The sequence below is a fragment of the Choloepus didactylus genome, chromosome 14, assembly GCF_015220235.1.
Source record: "Choloepus didactylus isolate mChoDid1 chromosome 14, mChoDid1.pri, whole genome shotgun sequence".
NCBI classification, from domain to species: Eukaryota; Metazoa; Chordata; class Mammalia; order Pilosa; family Megalonychidae; genus Choloepus; species Choloepus didactylus.
The window spans coordinates 37,801,821-37,817,136 of record NC_051320.1 but is presented as its reverse complement, the minus strand read 5'-3'; the positions used below and the strand labels follow the sequence as shown (position 1 = coordinate 37,817,136).

Genomic DNA, 15,316 nt, shown 5'->3' with positions numbered 1-15,316 from the left:
AATCACTAATCAGGAGTAGCACTATTAAACAGTGTCTCCTCTGTGCCATTTTAAATGTCATATAATTCCTACCCTTGGTTTAGGAAATTGCATTGTCACAGGTGCATTGCAATAAAGTCTGCTGTCATGTTGCCCTGTTTGTACTTTGGTCTTCCACCATTACTCTAAGAATAGATTACTTGTAATTCTTTCTCTGGACTCATAATTTCGTGGCAGTGAGAAAAAGAGAAGGCTGATGGAGTAAGATCCTAAATATTAAGATTAAAGAAACACCTCCTATGGAGACCAATGTATACAAATTAGAGAATCTATGAAATTATACCAAAAGAATCATTAAAAAAGAGTTGTTTATCTAGTTATTGCAAATTATGGAGAAGTACTTATTTCTTTATGTTATAGAGAACACATTATGAAATACCATACTTTAGGAGCTTAAAGTATGAATTGTTGAGAGCTATTCACAAAAACTGGAAAAACATTTTATTAGATTCTACTATTAATTTTTAGTTTGCCTCACTCTAACTTATTTTATCCATTGTTCTTTTGGTTATAAGTGAAAGAACCAAGTCTGGCTAGACTGAAACAAAAAGCTAATGTATTGAAAGGACCCTAGTGAACTTACAGAGTCCAAGGAAATACATCCAGAGTGGGGATGGACCAGACCAACTCCAGGAACCTCAGCGGTTGGACTGCAGGACCTTCTCACCACAGAACTTCCATTTGTCCGACTTTAGCTCCAATGACTTCCAACCTGCATCCCTTTTATCCAAATTTTAAATTCCTGACAGAGACCATCTGTTGGACACAACGTGGGTCAAATGTCCTCGTTGGGCACAATCAACTGTGAAAAGAAATGGAGTCTCATATTACAAATGTGGCTACCAGGCGCCCAGTCTTGTACCTCAGGAACCAATTCCAGAGAAGGGGAAAATGGTGGGATCTAGAAAGCCACCTCAAGTGGTGTTTTCCTGCTGCACATGCTTTTTTTTTTCTTGCTGTGTTTTTTACTCCCAAGTTTCAATATCCATATATTATCGTATAAAACTGTGTTATGGGTGGGCTCGAAATGCTCTTCTGAGGGGTACATATTTTGTGTAAAATTAAAATAATGAAAGGGGCAGAAAAAACAGTTTTCTTTTACTCTACAAGTTAAAATTTATACACTTCAATTTGATTGTGGGAACTGTAGAGAAGTATCCAAAAGCTTAACTAAAATATTCCGTTAATAGAGACGGGGCATCATCTTAACAGCTGTGAAGATGTAACTTTAACTTCACTCTGAACCACAGGATATTCCTTCTTGATTACTGTCCCAGTTTGCTAATGCTGCAAGAATGCAAAATACCAGAAATGGATTGGGCTTTTATAAAGGGGGCTTATTTGGTTACAAAGTCACAGTCTTAAGGCCATTAAGTGTTCAATGTAAGGCACCAACAATAGGGTACCTTCATCGAAGGAAGGCTAATAGCTTCCAGGAAAACCTCTGTAAGCTGGGAAGGAACATGGCTGGCATCTGCTGATCCCGGGTTGTGTTCTAGCTCCTCTCTCAGTTCCCGTGGGTTCTTCAAAATGTTACTTTTGGGGTGTTTGCCCTCTCTTAGCTTCTCTGGAGCAAAAGTCGGCTTTCAATGTCTGTCTTCAAAACGCCTCTCTAAGTTGAAACAAGCTCCTTCTGTCTGAGCTCTTATATAGGGCTCTAGTAAACTAATCAAGGCCCATGCTGAATGGGCAGGGCCATGCCTTCATGGAAATTCTCCAATCAGGGTTATCACCTACAGTTGGGTGGGTCACATCTCCATAAGAACAACCTAATCCAAAAGTTCCAACTTAATCAACACTAATACATCTGCCCCCCACAAGACTGCATCAAAGAACATGGCATTTTGGGGGACATATTACATCCAAACTGGCATAATTACCAGAGATTTTCAGTTCATTTCCTGAAAGTAATATCTAGTCATTTATTAATACAAAATATTCTGAAAGTTCAAAGAAACATAGTATGTATATTATGCTATGTTCCTTTTAATAATTTGAGAAAGAAGTTCTTCTTGGACAATTTCAATGACTTTTCTAGATTTTTATCCTCCTCATAACTGTCCTATCTGTTCACCCTTACCTCTTGGAAGTTTACTTTTTCTTGGTTTCTTAGATATTAGCCTATCGGGTTTTCCTCACTATGGATCTCTGCATCCCTGTTCCTGAAGTGAGAGAAATAGTCCAAGACTCATTTTTCTTTTTTCTGTTTTTCTTTTAATATCCTTATTCACTTTCAGAATTCATGGATTGAATTGCCTTCTCAAAGCCAATGGCTTCAAGTCTATCCTGGTAACTACCTATGTTTTAGTTTCTATAGAATTCTATTTTTACGTCTCATCTCACTGGAAGGGCAATATCTCTCAAAGTAAAACCACAAAACCATCATCATGCCACGAACCATATTGTCTTCCTATGTTCATTTTTAAATTATCACTATCATTTTTTCTCAGTCTCAGAGACTATTTCAAAGGCCTCAAGACTCTTAGAATGATCTTTAAATCAAATTATTCAATTCTAATGATGAATAGGCCTGTGCACTAGTGGAAACCTGGGATTTGGTTATTAAAAAAAAAGGCTTTTCTGATAACTTGCCTGTTCTCCAGATACACAAGTTTAACAAACCTAACAATGTATCATTTGGGATAAAATTGCTTCCCAGAAAGCCCAAAAACACTACAGAATTTCAGCATTTCTCTGCCAATGCACACTTCTGAATAATGTTGGATGGATAGGCTATGGTGCAGACCGGTGTAGTGTTCTATCTTCCCAGTCTTTTAATCGATTGTCATCCCTTAAAGCGATGCTCATTCTGGACAGCAATCTATAACGTACTAGAAACAGCCCAAGCTGTTGATGACTACAAGTCCCGTGATGCAACACAGGACCCAGACCAATGTTTGCCGTAGATCCTCCTGGGAATTGTAGTCTTCTGAGTACCTGTCACGCAAACTAAATATTTTAGCCACTGTTTTTCAAAAGTCCACCTCGAAAAATAAAGCGAGGGTAGAGAACGTTAATTAGTTGACAAAAACTAGGTCCAACCAGGCTATCAGAGAGTCCTGGCCCGACAACTCCAGTCTGCGTCTCACGGGGCGGGCACGTTTGGCGTGATGTCACTACCGGGAGAGGTGCCTCAGGCTCCGCTTCTCCCTTCGCTTCGCCGGGATCTTAGCCACAGCTGCCCCGGCGGAGGTGGGCGGAGGAGGGCAGCGGCTGTTTTCTGGGAGGAGGGTCACGTGAGGCCTTTCCGTGTTATAAGAGGAGGCGAACTACCGTGGTTTAGGAACATCTGTTTTCAAACGTCACCGGGAAGCGCGCTGGGACGGGATTGCGAAGTGGACTGAGGTAGGACAGGGCGGGGGGTGCTGCCCCGGGTGCTCCGCGGGCGACCCCTGTCCCCGGGTAGCTGGCGGGCGACAGGGGCTGCCTGGGGAGGAGGCGCGGCGCCTCGGGAGATTTCTTTCCCACCTGAGCTCCCGTGGACTCTGCCGAGCTTCAGGGAGGCGCTGGCAGCGCTCCCGGCGGCGGAGGCGGCAGGTTCTCGAGCCTCCGGAGAGCGGAGGGTCGAGCTACGCTGGGGTTTCTCCACTTTTCTAGCCACCCACTTCTCTCTCCTACCCGGTTGCTTAAGTTTGGACCACCTCACCTGCGCGAGATTTTCAGAGTGGGACTAAGGTGATGGTCCTCGGAGCATCTCCAAGCCAGGGCAAAACTGAAGACGTCCCTAATGGGTGCAATTAGGTTTTATTAAAGCTTGGGTAGGAGTCACTTCTCAGGACGTCGGTGTTTGCGTCAGGTATCCGAACTGCCAAGGGTAGGGCTATCCCACAGGCCTTGAGAAGCTTGCGATTTCAGACTTTTATTTACTTTTTTTGAGAGGCCATCAGGCGGAACCAAGCAGCAGTGAATCAGCAGCTCGAGTTTCTTGAATCTTTGATGATGGGGAAGGTTGCCCAGAGCCACGTGCTGGGTTAAAAATCTGACTTCAGCATCTTTCCAAATCCAGGAGGCGCATTAGTTTCCTACTTTTCCCACCAGTAAAGTTGTATAAATGGAGTTGAGTAAGCGGACCTATTGTTACGTTATGTTTAGTCCTGTCATTTGGTTGGTCTGTAAGTATTACAATTTCTTAATTACTTTCTTATAAAACAACTTGATAAGACTTTCTTTGTATTATGAAGGTCATCTGATACAAGATTTACTAGTCCTTTTGACAAGAAGGGTTACTGAGTATGAGTTTTAAGATATGTTAAATACCCTCAGTTTATGACAAAGCAGCAATATAAACGATCAAGAAGTTATGAAGAACACAAAGTTTGAATGATTTAATGTTGTTGGATATATAGTTGAATGTTCATTGGATTTTATTTGATTAAATTTAATTTCATTAAGTTGTTTTCTTTTCAAATACATTTGATCCAAATGTTACTTTAAAAGCACTTGATACCTTTAGCATCTAAGCCTCTGCTTCAGTTATTGCTCTGTATAATTCTTTGAAGTTTCGCTAGTTAAATCAAAAGGTAAAGTGAATAATTTTCCTCTCTCTCTTCCTTTCATTCCTTTCCTTTCCTTTACTATATAGTACTATCAGGACCATAAGCAGAAAATAAAACTTTAGGAAGGTTTTTGCCCCCTCCCTCCTTTCAACACTTTTATATAAGTGAAATCAGGTTAAAGTAAATATTACAGAAATCCATCACAAGGAAATAAAATCAAAAAAAAGGATAACATACCATAAGGGTCAAGAAGAAAGGTATGGAGTAGTTTTGCTTCTCTCTTTACCTTGGAGATTGGAGTCCTTAGAAGTGATATTTTGGGATTCAAGGAAGGGGTTTAGGGCATGTCTCCATTCAAAAAAATAATAATAGAATGTCACAAAATTTAAAAGAAATGGATATGAACATTTTGTTTTCTTTGGGATCATGCTCCAGATTATAGACTGTAATTTTTCAATATGTCATTTTCTCTTTTAGATATCCCTAAGGAGAAAATATGGATTGCATATTAATTGTTCTCTAAGCGGTTAGCCTCAGCAGTGTGCAGGTTTGTTGGAAAGGACAAAAGAAGATGGCAACTCCTTATGTCCCAGTTCCTATGCCCATAGGAAACTCTGCTTCCAGTTTTACAACCAACAGAAACCAAAGAAGTTCTTCTTTTGGCAGTATCTCAACTAGTTCAAACTCTTCCAAAGGCCAGTTAGAAGACTCAAATATGGGTAACTATAAACAGACAAGTGTGCCTGTTCAAATGGACAGTACTTCATCCATCTATAGCAGTCCTCTCATTAGGGCTAAATTTACAGGTACAGATTCTTCCGTTGAATATTCAACTAGACCGAGAGAAAGTGAAGAACAAAATCCTGAGACACTGAATTGGGAAGATAGACCATCTACACCCACCATACTTGGTTATGAAGTGATGGAAGAAAGAGCTAAATTTACTGTAAGTATTGACTTCATAGTAAAAAGTGAAATGTTGGCTGTGTTTTAAACCTGTGTTAAATTGATTAATGTTGCTCTGCACTTGTAATTTCTTGAACATTATTTCAGATGGTTTTTATATTACTAAATTTTGTCATAAACTTTTGTTTTTTCCTAATGAATTTTCACCAACAGAAGATATCTATGTAACTAACTAGCACACAGCTCAAGAACAGAACATTACTAGCATCCTAAAAGCCCTCCATGCTCTCTACCAGTCACTGCCCACTCACCCTCCTCCAAGTATAAAAACTTCCCTGAAAGCATAGATTAGTTTTACCTATTTTTGTACTTTATATAAATGGAATTATTGAGTGTATATACTCTATTTGTTTGGTCTCTGTTGTTCAGCATTATGTTTGTAAGATTCATGCTTGATGTTGCATGTAATTGTATGGTTCATTTTCATTACTGATAGTATTCCTTTATGTGAATATACTCCAGTTTATTTATCTATTGAAGGGCATTTGGGTACTTTCCATTCTAGGGCTCTTACAAATACTACTGCTATGCACATTTAGAATTTGTCATTTGGTGAACACATGTACACATTTCTGTTTGATATCTATCTGGGAGAAGAATTGCTGGATCATAGGGTATTCTGCAGTTTTAGAAAATACTGCTGAACAATGTTCCAGAGTGGTTGTACCAATTCATACTCCTATAAGCAATGTATGAGAGTTCTGGCTGTTCCCCGCCTTCCCCAATAATTGGTATTTTCCATCTTTGTCATTTAGCTATTCTAGTGGATATAGAGTGATATCACATTGGATATTAATTTGTATTTCTCTAATGACTAATTAAATTGAAGACCTTTTTGAATGAGTGGGGTTTCTTGTTGGTTGGTTGGTTGGTTGGCCATTTGAATATTCTCTTTTGTGAAATGTCCATTCAAGACTTTTGTTTAGTTTTCTTTTGGGATACCTTTTCCATTTTGATTTGTCGTTTCTATGTATTCTGGATGTAAGTCCTTTTTCAGATTCACGTATTGTAAATATCTTCTCACACTCCGTGGTTTGTCTTTTCACATTATTAATGATGTATTTGATAAGCAAAAGTTCTTCATTTTAATATAATCCAACTTATTAATTCTTTTCTTTATGGCTAGTGCTTTTTGAAATCTTTGCCTACTCCAAGGTCAAAAAGATGTTGTTGTCTGATGTTTTCTTCTAAAAACTTTGCTGTTTGACCTTTCTCATTTATATCTATAAACCATCCGGAATTTTATTTTATTTGCATCAGTTTTTTGTTGTTTTTGCTTTTTGTTTCTCTTTTACATTTTATTTTGCAGAATTGATTTTTGTTCATGGTGTGAGTTAAGGGTCAAGACACATTTTTTTTTCCGTATGGGATCAATTTATTAGGCTTTTATTGAAAAGACCACTCTTTCTCCTCTGCAATTGTACTGTCAAATCAGGTAACCATAAATTTCTGGGTCTGTTTTTGTGTTCCATATTTTTATCCTTTACCAATTCCACACTTTCTTAATTACTATGCCTTTACGATAGGTCCTCATATCTGATAGTATAAATACTCTAGCTTTTTTGTTATTCTTCAGGATTGATCTGGCGGTTATAAGCCCTTTGCTTTGGAATTGTATTGAATCTATAGATTAATCTGGGGAGAAATGAGATCCCTATAATATTGAGTTTTCTAATCTATAAACCTAATCCATTTATATAGATTTTCTTTGATGTCTTTTAATAATGTTTCATGGTTTCCAGTGAAGCGGTCTTATAGCTTTCAATTTACATATATTTCCAGATATGGATGTTACTTGATGTTCTTTGAAGTGGTGTCTTTTTTTTTGTTTTCTGTTTGTTCATTGCTAGTTTATGTATGTTGACCTTGTATGTTTGTTTGTTGACCTATGTATGATTGTATCCAGAAAACTTGCTAAATATTCATTCAAATAGTTTGTTTTTTCTCATTTTTTCTGCAGTAAAGTTTTTGTTTACTTCAGCATATGCTGTAAATTCACAACAGAATAGAAGGACCTCCAAGAAAACCATTGTTGAGATAATTTACAAAGAGACCTAGAGTTAAGTTATAGTAACAGTGATTGGATGGAAAATCTGCATGCAGCTGTCTTTTTGAGTGCAATTTGGACTTAGTAAATCAATGGCTCATTACCTTACATTGATCTATCTTTCTTATGAAAGAATGAAAATTAATTGAGGTGATATGTGTGAAAATGCAAGTTTGCAGGCAAATTTAAGGCAGTAGTTTATAAAGTTTCAAGACTTTATAGAGGAAGAAGTAAAAGGAACGTTATGAAATTAGTCATATTCATTCATTAATTCATGAAACATTTTTGAAGTACCTTTTATGTGCCAAGCACTGTTCTGGATAATAGCAGTACAGCAATTCCAAATAAATAAGTAAAGAAAGAAGTAAATAAAACAAACCTTTCTTATGTCACATGGTATTAAGTGCTGTTGAAAAAAATTAAAAAGGGAAGGGGGATAGGGAGCCTCCCTAATGTTGGGTTACAATTTAAATAGTATTGTCAATCAAGGCCTCACAGAAAAGATTTTAGCAGTTAAAGAGCTTGAGCCATGAAGATATCTGGGGACAGAGCTTTCCAGACAGGGGAACAGATGGAAAGACTCTCTTGTGTTTGAGAACAGAGTAAGCCAGAGGGAGAGATGTAGGAGATGAGATAGTAAGTAAAGGCAGGAGAGGTGGCACACAGATTACAGAGCCTTGATGTCATTGTCAGGTCTTGGGATCTACTCTGCATGAGATAGGAATCTTTTAAAATGTTTTTGTTGTTGTTGCTAGTTATTTTTAAAGTCACATTATCTGATTTATTGTTTTAAAAGGTGCACTCTGGCTGATAAATTGAGATGTATGGGTGAAGAGTAGAAGCAGAACGCTGTTGGTAGGTTCTTGTCCTAATCCAAGGAGTCATGATGGTGGCTTGGACTGGGATGCTAGGGAATGAGGTCTCATAAATGACCAGATTCTAGATATATTTTGAAGATAGAGCCAACATTATTTTCTGATGATTTGGAAGTGGTGTGTGAGAGAAAGAAGAGTTAAAGCTGACTCCAAAGTTTTGGACCTAAACAATGAGAAAAATAAGGTTGCTATTTAATTAGATGGCAGGTTTCGATGGGAAGATCAGGATTTGTTTTGGGGCATGCTTGGTTTGAGATGACTTTTAAACATCAAAATGGAGATGTCGGGTATGTGTGTATATGTCTAAGTCTGGAGTTCAGGGAAGAGATCTGTACTGAGGATACAAACATGGGAGTCTTGGACTTGTAAAATAATTTTTCCTAGATATGCTTCATTGAATTGAGCCTTTAACTTAAGAAAGTTTTAGGATGGACTGTGGAAATCTGATAATACATAAAGTATCAAGTCTTGAAAGGGGTGTTTAAGAACAAAAAGTGGGAGTCTTCTAGGAAAGATGGCCAAGTAGGGAGTTCCAGGATTCAGTCCTTCCACCAAAACAACTATTAAACAGGCAAGAGCCATCTGAAACAACTATTTTCAGAGGGCAGAAGAATACTGTGCAGTATCCAGGGAAGAGTGGGAAAAAGATTGATAAATTATAGTAGAGAACTGTAAATTGCTTTCAGCACAGTGGCTACTGGCACCATCCCCCAACCACCCTGGCTAGCAGCTGGTGACAGGTACCTAAAAATCCTCTTCCCCAAGAATGGGGGTGGGCATGGCCGACTGCTGATCACAGCTTTTGATTAGCAAATTCCGATCACTGGGTCTTGGCTCTGAGGGCAGCTATTGTTTCAATCTACCCTGGACAAAGGCAGTGGCAGACATTGTTTCAATACTCCCCAGATCGAGACAGAGATGGTGGAGATTTAAAGACACAGCACTTCTTCAGGGCTGTGGTAGACAGTTAGCTGAAGGGCTGCATTTGCTGGGTGGGCCAGGAAGGCTTACCTATGGGGAGTTGTTGGAAAAGATTTTGGTGCCCTTCCTCATCCCCTCTCCAGGGCACTTTGGAGCCAGTCTATTTCCCTTCTTGGGTGCCTGGCCCTGTGTTAGCTGGAAAAGACTGACTTGGAAAAGTCCTCTTGGGGTGACCTTCCTCCCAGAATTTGCCCTCTGGGGAAAAGCAGTATGAGACAACAAAAGGAATGTGAAAGACTATGGAGGCAGACAGTCTGGGGCAAAGGCCTGCCAGTTCCAAATACCAAGGAGGGGGAAGTCTGTCTCTTAGAAAGCAGAGAGATCAACCAAACTACTGTAAACAGGGGAACTCCAAAACAATGAACAAGCAAAAGCCTAGAACAAGACAGAGGCACAGAAAGAGAGGGAAAGCCCTGCACACTGCATTCAATTTGGGAAGACCTTCCTGAGAGGAAGGCTGAAATTCAAGAAAATCTCTGTCTTATCACCAGCTGGTTACAAAATCAAGAAACAGACATCCCAGGGAGTAAATCCCAGAGTTAACATTTTAAAATCTTAAAATGTTCAGTGTGCAACAAGAGCAAGACAAACAGGAAATGGTGATCCAGCCAAAGGAAGAGGATAAAGATACAGAAGACACCAATGAAGAAGACAAGAATGTGAAACCAAACAGAACCTTTGAAAAAATGGTCTTAAAATGCTCAAGAAGATGAAGGAAAGTGCAGAGAAAGAACTAAAGGAGAGCAGGAAAACAATGAATAAGCAACATGAGAAACTTAGAAAAGAGATAAAAATTTTAAAAAGGAACCAATGGAACTACTGGAGTTGAGGCCACAATAACTGAAATGAAAAATACTCAGGAGGGTTTCAAGAGCAGATAGGAGCTGGCAGAAGAAAGAATCAGTGAACTTGAAGACAAGATTCTTGAAATGAGTCAGGCTGAGGAGCAGAAAGAAAAAATAAATATTAAAAACCAAAATAGTCTAAGATAGCTATGGGACACTATCAAGCGCACCAATATATGCATGATGGGAGTCCCAGAGGAGAAAAAAGAGAGAAAGGAGCAGAAGGAATAGTCAAAGAAATGATGACCGAATTTCCAAAACTTAGCAAAAGACATGAATATGCACATCCAAGAAGCTCAGAGAATACCAAAAAGGATAAACATGAAGAAAAATTACCCTTTCATCTATTGATTATACTATCGAATGCAAAGGAGAAGGACAGAGTTCTGAAAGCTGCAAGCGAAAAGCAATGTGTTACATAGAAGGGTGTCCCAATTACATTGAGTGCTGATGTCTCATCAGAAACCATGGAAGCAAGAAGGTAGTAGGTTGAAATACTTCAAGTGCTGAAGGAAAACAAATGCCCGCCAAGAATTTTATATCTGGCAAGACTCTTTTTCAGAAATAAGAGGTAGATTAAGACATTCTCAAGTAAACAAAAGGTGAGGGAGTTCATTACCACTGGATCTTCCCTATGAGCAATGCTAAAGGAAGATTTTCAGACTGAAATCAAAGGACACTGGACAGTTGGTCAAAGCAGCATAAAGAAATACAGACCTGTGGTAAAGGTAACCATTTGGGTAATTACAAATGCCAGTAATGTTGTATTGTGTCATTGGGTATGTAGCTCCACTTCTTCCTTTCTATAGGTGCTAAAATGCAAATGCATAAAAAGTAATGATAAATCTAGATGTTTGGACATGCAATGTACAAAGATGTAAGTGGTAACAAGTACAAAAAAAGATGGTGAGGGGACAAAGGGATATAGGCAAAATATATGTGTATGTTACTGAAGGTAAGTTGGTATCAAACCAAATATGATTTTTATATATTTAGGATGTTAAATTTCAACCCCGTGGTAACCACAAGGATAAAAGATGAAAAATACTTCCAGATAGAAAGGAGAAGGCACTTAATATGGTACAACACAAAAAAATATGAAAGTAGGCTTTAATGGAAGTGAGGCACAAAAAAGGTATAAGACTACAAAGGCTAAATAGCAAAATGGCAGAAAAAAGTCCTGTATTGTCAGTGTTGACTTTAAATGTAAATGGATTAAACTCTCCAGTCAAAAGGCAGAGGTTGGCAGAATGGATTTAAAACCATGACTTAACTATATGCTGTCTGCAAGAGACACCTTAAAGATACAAGCAGGTTGACAGTGAAAGGATAGAAAAATATACAACATGAAGGTAGGAACCAAAAGAGATCTGGGTGGCTATACTAGTATTGAATAAAATAGACTTTAAATCAAAAACAGTTACAAGGGACAAAGATGGTCATTGTATACTGATAAAGGGGACAATTCAACAGAAAGTTGTAACAATTATATATGCACCTAACAGCAGAGCACCAAAATAAATGAAGCAAATACTGATAGATTTGAAGGGAGAAATTGATGGATCTGCATTAATAGTTGGAGACTTTAACATACCACTCAATAATGGATAGAACATCTAGTCAATAGATCAATAAGGAAGTACAGGACTTGAATGATAGCTAAACCAACTAGAGCCAACAGATATATATAGAATACTGGACCCAATGAAAACAGAGTACACATTCTTCTCAAGTGCACATGGGTCATTCTCCAGGATAGACCATATGTTGTGTCATAAAACAAGTCTCAATAAATTCAAAGATATTGAAATCATACAATTTATATTCTCCGACTACAATGGAATGAAGCTAGAAATAAATAACAGAGGGACAAATGGAAGATTCATAATTATGTGGAAATTAAACAACAACCTCTTAATCAATGGATTAAAGAGGAAATCTGAAGTGAAATTAGGAAGTATCTTGAGGTGAATGAAAGTAAAATTATGACATACCAAAACTTACAAGATGCAGTGAAGTCAGTGCTGAGACGGAAATTTATATCCAAATGCTTAAATTAAAAAAGAAGAAAGACTTCAAATCAGAGACCTAACCTCAAAACTGGAAGAACTAAAACTAAAGTGAGCAGAAGGAAGGAAATAATGAAGATCAGAGTGGAGATAAATGAAATAGAAAACAAAAAAATAGAATCAACAAACCAAAACTGGTTCTTTGAAACGATTGATAAAATCAACAAACCTTTAACTAGACTGACAAAGAAAAAAAGAGAGGATAATTAAAAAATTAATTTAAAAAATTATGAAAATCAGAAATGAAGAGGGGGACACTACTACCAACCCCACTGAAATAAAGAGGATTATAAGAAGATATATAAACAACTGTATGCAAATAACTTAGATAACATTAGAGGAAATGGACAAATTATTAAAAACATACAAACTACCTACATTGACTCAAGAAGAAATAGAAGATCTCAAGAAACCAATTACTATTAAAGAGATTGACTCAGAGTCAAAAAAGAAAAGTCCAAGGACCTGATGGCTTTACAGAGAATTCTACCAAACATTCCAAGAAGACTTAACTATAGTTCTGCTCAACTCTTTAAAAAAACAAAAACTGAAGAGCAGGGAACACTCCCTAACTCATTCTGCAAGGTCAATATCATCCTCATACCAAAGTCAGGTAAAGATAGCACAAGAAAAGAAAACTACAGATCAAAATCTCTTATGAATATCGATGCAAAATCCTCAAAAAAAATACTAGCAAACTGAATCCAGCAACATATTAAAAGAATTATGCACTATGATCAAGTAGGATTTATCCCTAGTATGCAAGGTTGATTCACCACAAGAAAATCAATTAATGTAACACACCAGATTAACAGAATGAAGGGGAAAAAACACACATGATCATCTCAATTGATTCAGAAAAGGCATTTGACAAAATACAGCCCCCTTTCTTGATAAAAGTATTTAGAACACTAGAAGAAAGAAAGAAGAAAATGTCCTCAGGGTGATAAAGGGCATATATGAAAAGGTCACAGCTAAAATCCTACCTAATGGTGAAAGACTGAAAGCTTTCCTGCTAAAATCAGAATTCAGTATTGTACTGGAAGTTCTTGCCAGTGCAGTTATGCAAGAAAAAGAAATAAAAGGCATCCAAATTGGAAAGGAAGAAGTAGAACTTTCCCTATTTGCAGATGATATGATCCTATATACAGAAAATCCTGAAAAATCCACAAAAGCTCCTAGAACTAATAAATGAATTCAGCAAAGTGGCAAGGTAAAAGATCAATGCCCCAAAATCAGTAGTGTTTCAATACATAAGCAATGAACAATCAAAAGAGGAAATCAAGAAAAAATTTCATTCATAATAGCAATTAAAAGAATCAGATATCTAGGAATAAATTAACCAAGAATGTAAAGGACTTATACATGGAAAACTACAGAACATTGTTAGAAGAAAACAAAGACCTAAATAAATGGAATGACAGTCTATGTTCATGAATTGGAAGACTAAATATTGTTAAGATATTAGTACTACCCAAAGCAATTTATATTCAATGCAATCCCAATCAGAATTCCAACAACCTTCTTTGTAGAAATGGAAAAGCCAATCATCAAATTTATATGGAAGGGCAAGGGGCCCAAACGGCTAAAGCCATTCTGAAAAAGAATGAAGTTGGAAGACTCACATTTCCCAATCTTAAAACTTATTACAAAGCCACAGTAATCAAAACAGCATGGTACTGGTATAAAGACAGACATACAGACCAATGGAATAGAATTGAGAGCTCAGAAATCAACTCTCACATTTGAGGCCAACTGATTTTTGGCAAGGTGGCAAAGACCACTCAATTGGAAAGAATGGTCTTCTTCAACAAATAGTGCTGGGAAAAACTGTCTCCATTTGCAAAAAATGAAGGACTCCTACCTCATATCATATACTAAAATAAACTCAAAATATATTAAACACTTAATATAAGAGCCAGAACTGTCAAACTGCTAGAAGAAAATATAGAGAGGCATCCTCAGGACCTATGTTAGGCAATGTTTCTTAGACTTTACACCCAAAGCACAAGTAAATAAAAAAAGAGATAAATTGAACCTCATAAAAGGACTTTATCATGAAAGTACGACGACTACCTACACAATGGAAGACGTTTGGAAACCACATATGCGGTCGCAGTTGACTCGTCTGGGGGAGGGTGGCGGCCGGTTGCTAAATCCTAGGCTCTCAGGATTGCTCCGAGGGTACCGGCGGCGGGGGCTCTTTCCCGGAGGCGAGGGCGAGGCGGGGGACTTGGCCAGGTCCCCGGCGGGAGGCGTGCAAAGTATGGAGGGCGGCGAGAAAGGAACAGGCGGGACACGGTTCTTTTAGGGTGAAGAAACCAAGAGAGAGAGAGAGTTTATTAGGGGAGAGTACAAGCTTATATCGGGCGGTTTAGAGGGCGGGGTAGCTGTAGGGGTTAAAGGCTTGGATTGGTTCTGAGAGAGCGCGGAGGTTGATTGAAAAGGGGCGAGAGTTGCTCCGGTAACGGTGTCTGGCAACAATGTATGCGCACTGGTGGTAATGGGAGTTGCACCGGCAACGGGGAGTGTCTGGGCAAGATAAGGGGGTGGGGAAAAGGCGGTTCCCTCCGGCAAGCCTCCCCTAACAGTGGTGTATTTTGGGTGAGGAAATGGGGCCTGCCTCCGGCCTCACTTTCCCAGGCCCGGGGGGCTGTAGAGGGCGCTGTCGCCCGTGCCCACTACCCTCCCCAGGGGTGGATCCGGTCCCCCAGCCCAGGCCCGCCAAGTTGAAGCACGTAATCAGTGTCCCGCATTTCCCCCTTCTTTTCTAATTAAAGGAAGAAGCTTACCGGAGAGGTCCGCTAAGGGATGAGGGAAGGGGGAGGTCGGGGAGGGGAAAAGGGGTTGACGGTGGCTCAGCGAGGCTGGAGCTCGGCGTTGGTGTGGCGCCCGGGCGCTTGACAGGGGCCTTGCTGCTTGCGGGATGGACGAGGGTGGGGGGTTTAAAGTTGGAGGTTCAGAGAAGCTGGAGCTCGAGGTTGGTGCGATGTTCAGG

At 38.9% G+C, this 15,316-nt stretch overlaps 1 protein-coding gene across 4 annotated transcripts in view; it reads left to right on the top strand.

Moving 5' to 3' along the window:
* The first annotated feature begins 3,174 nt into the window (after positions 1–3,174).
* Positions 3,175–15,316, top strand: part of SNX16 (sorting nexin 16) — a 46,215-nt gene continuing 34,073 nt past the window's right edge. The window contains exons 1-3 of one of the 4 annotated variants that reach the window (XM_037803144.1): positions 3,175–3,384; positions 3,671–4,151; positions 5,013–5,481. In XM_037803144.1, coding sequence (XP_037659072.1) covers positions 5,107–5,481 — 375 coding nt within the window. In that variant the 5' untranslated portion in view covers positions 3,175–3,384; positions 3,671–4,151; positions 5,013–5,106. Of the gene's footprint in view, positions 4,152–5,012; positions 5,482–15,316 lie in introns of all 4 variants that reach the window. The other 3 variants (XM_037803146.1, XM_037803145.1, XM_037803143.1) reach the window with 3 other exon arrangements.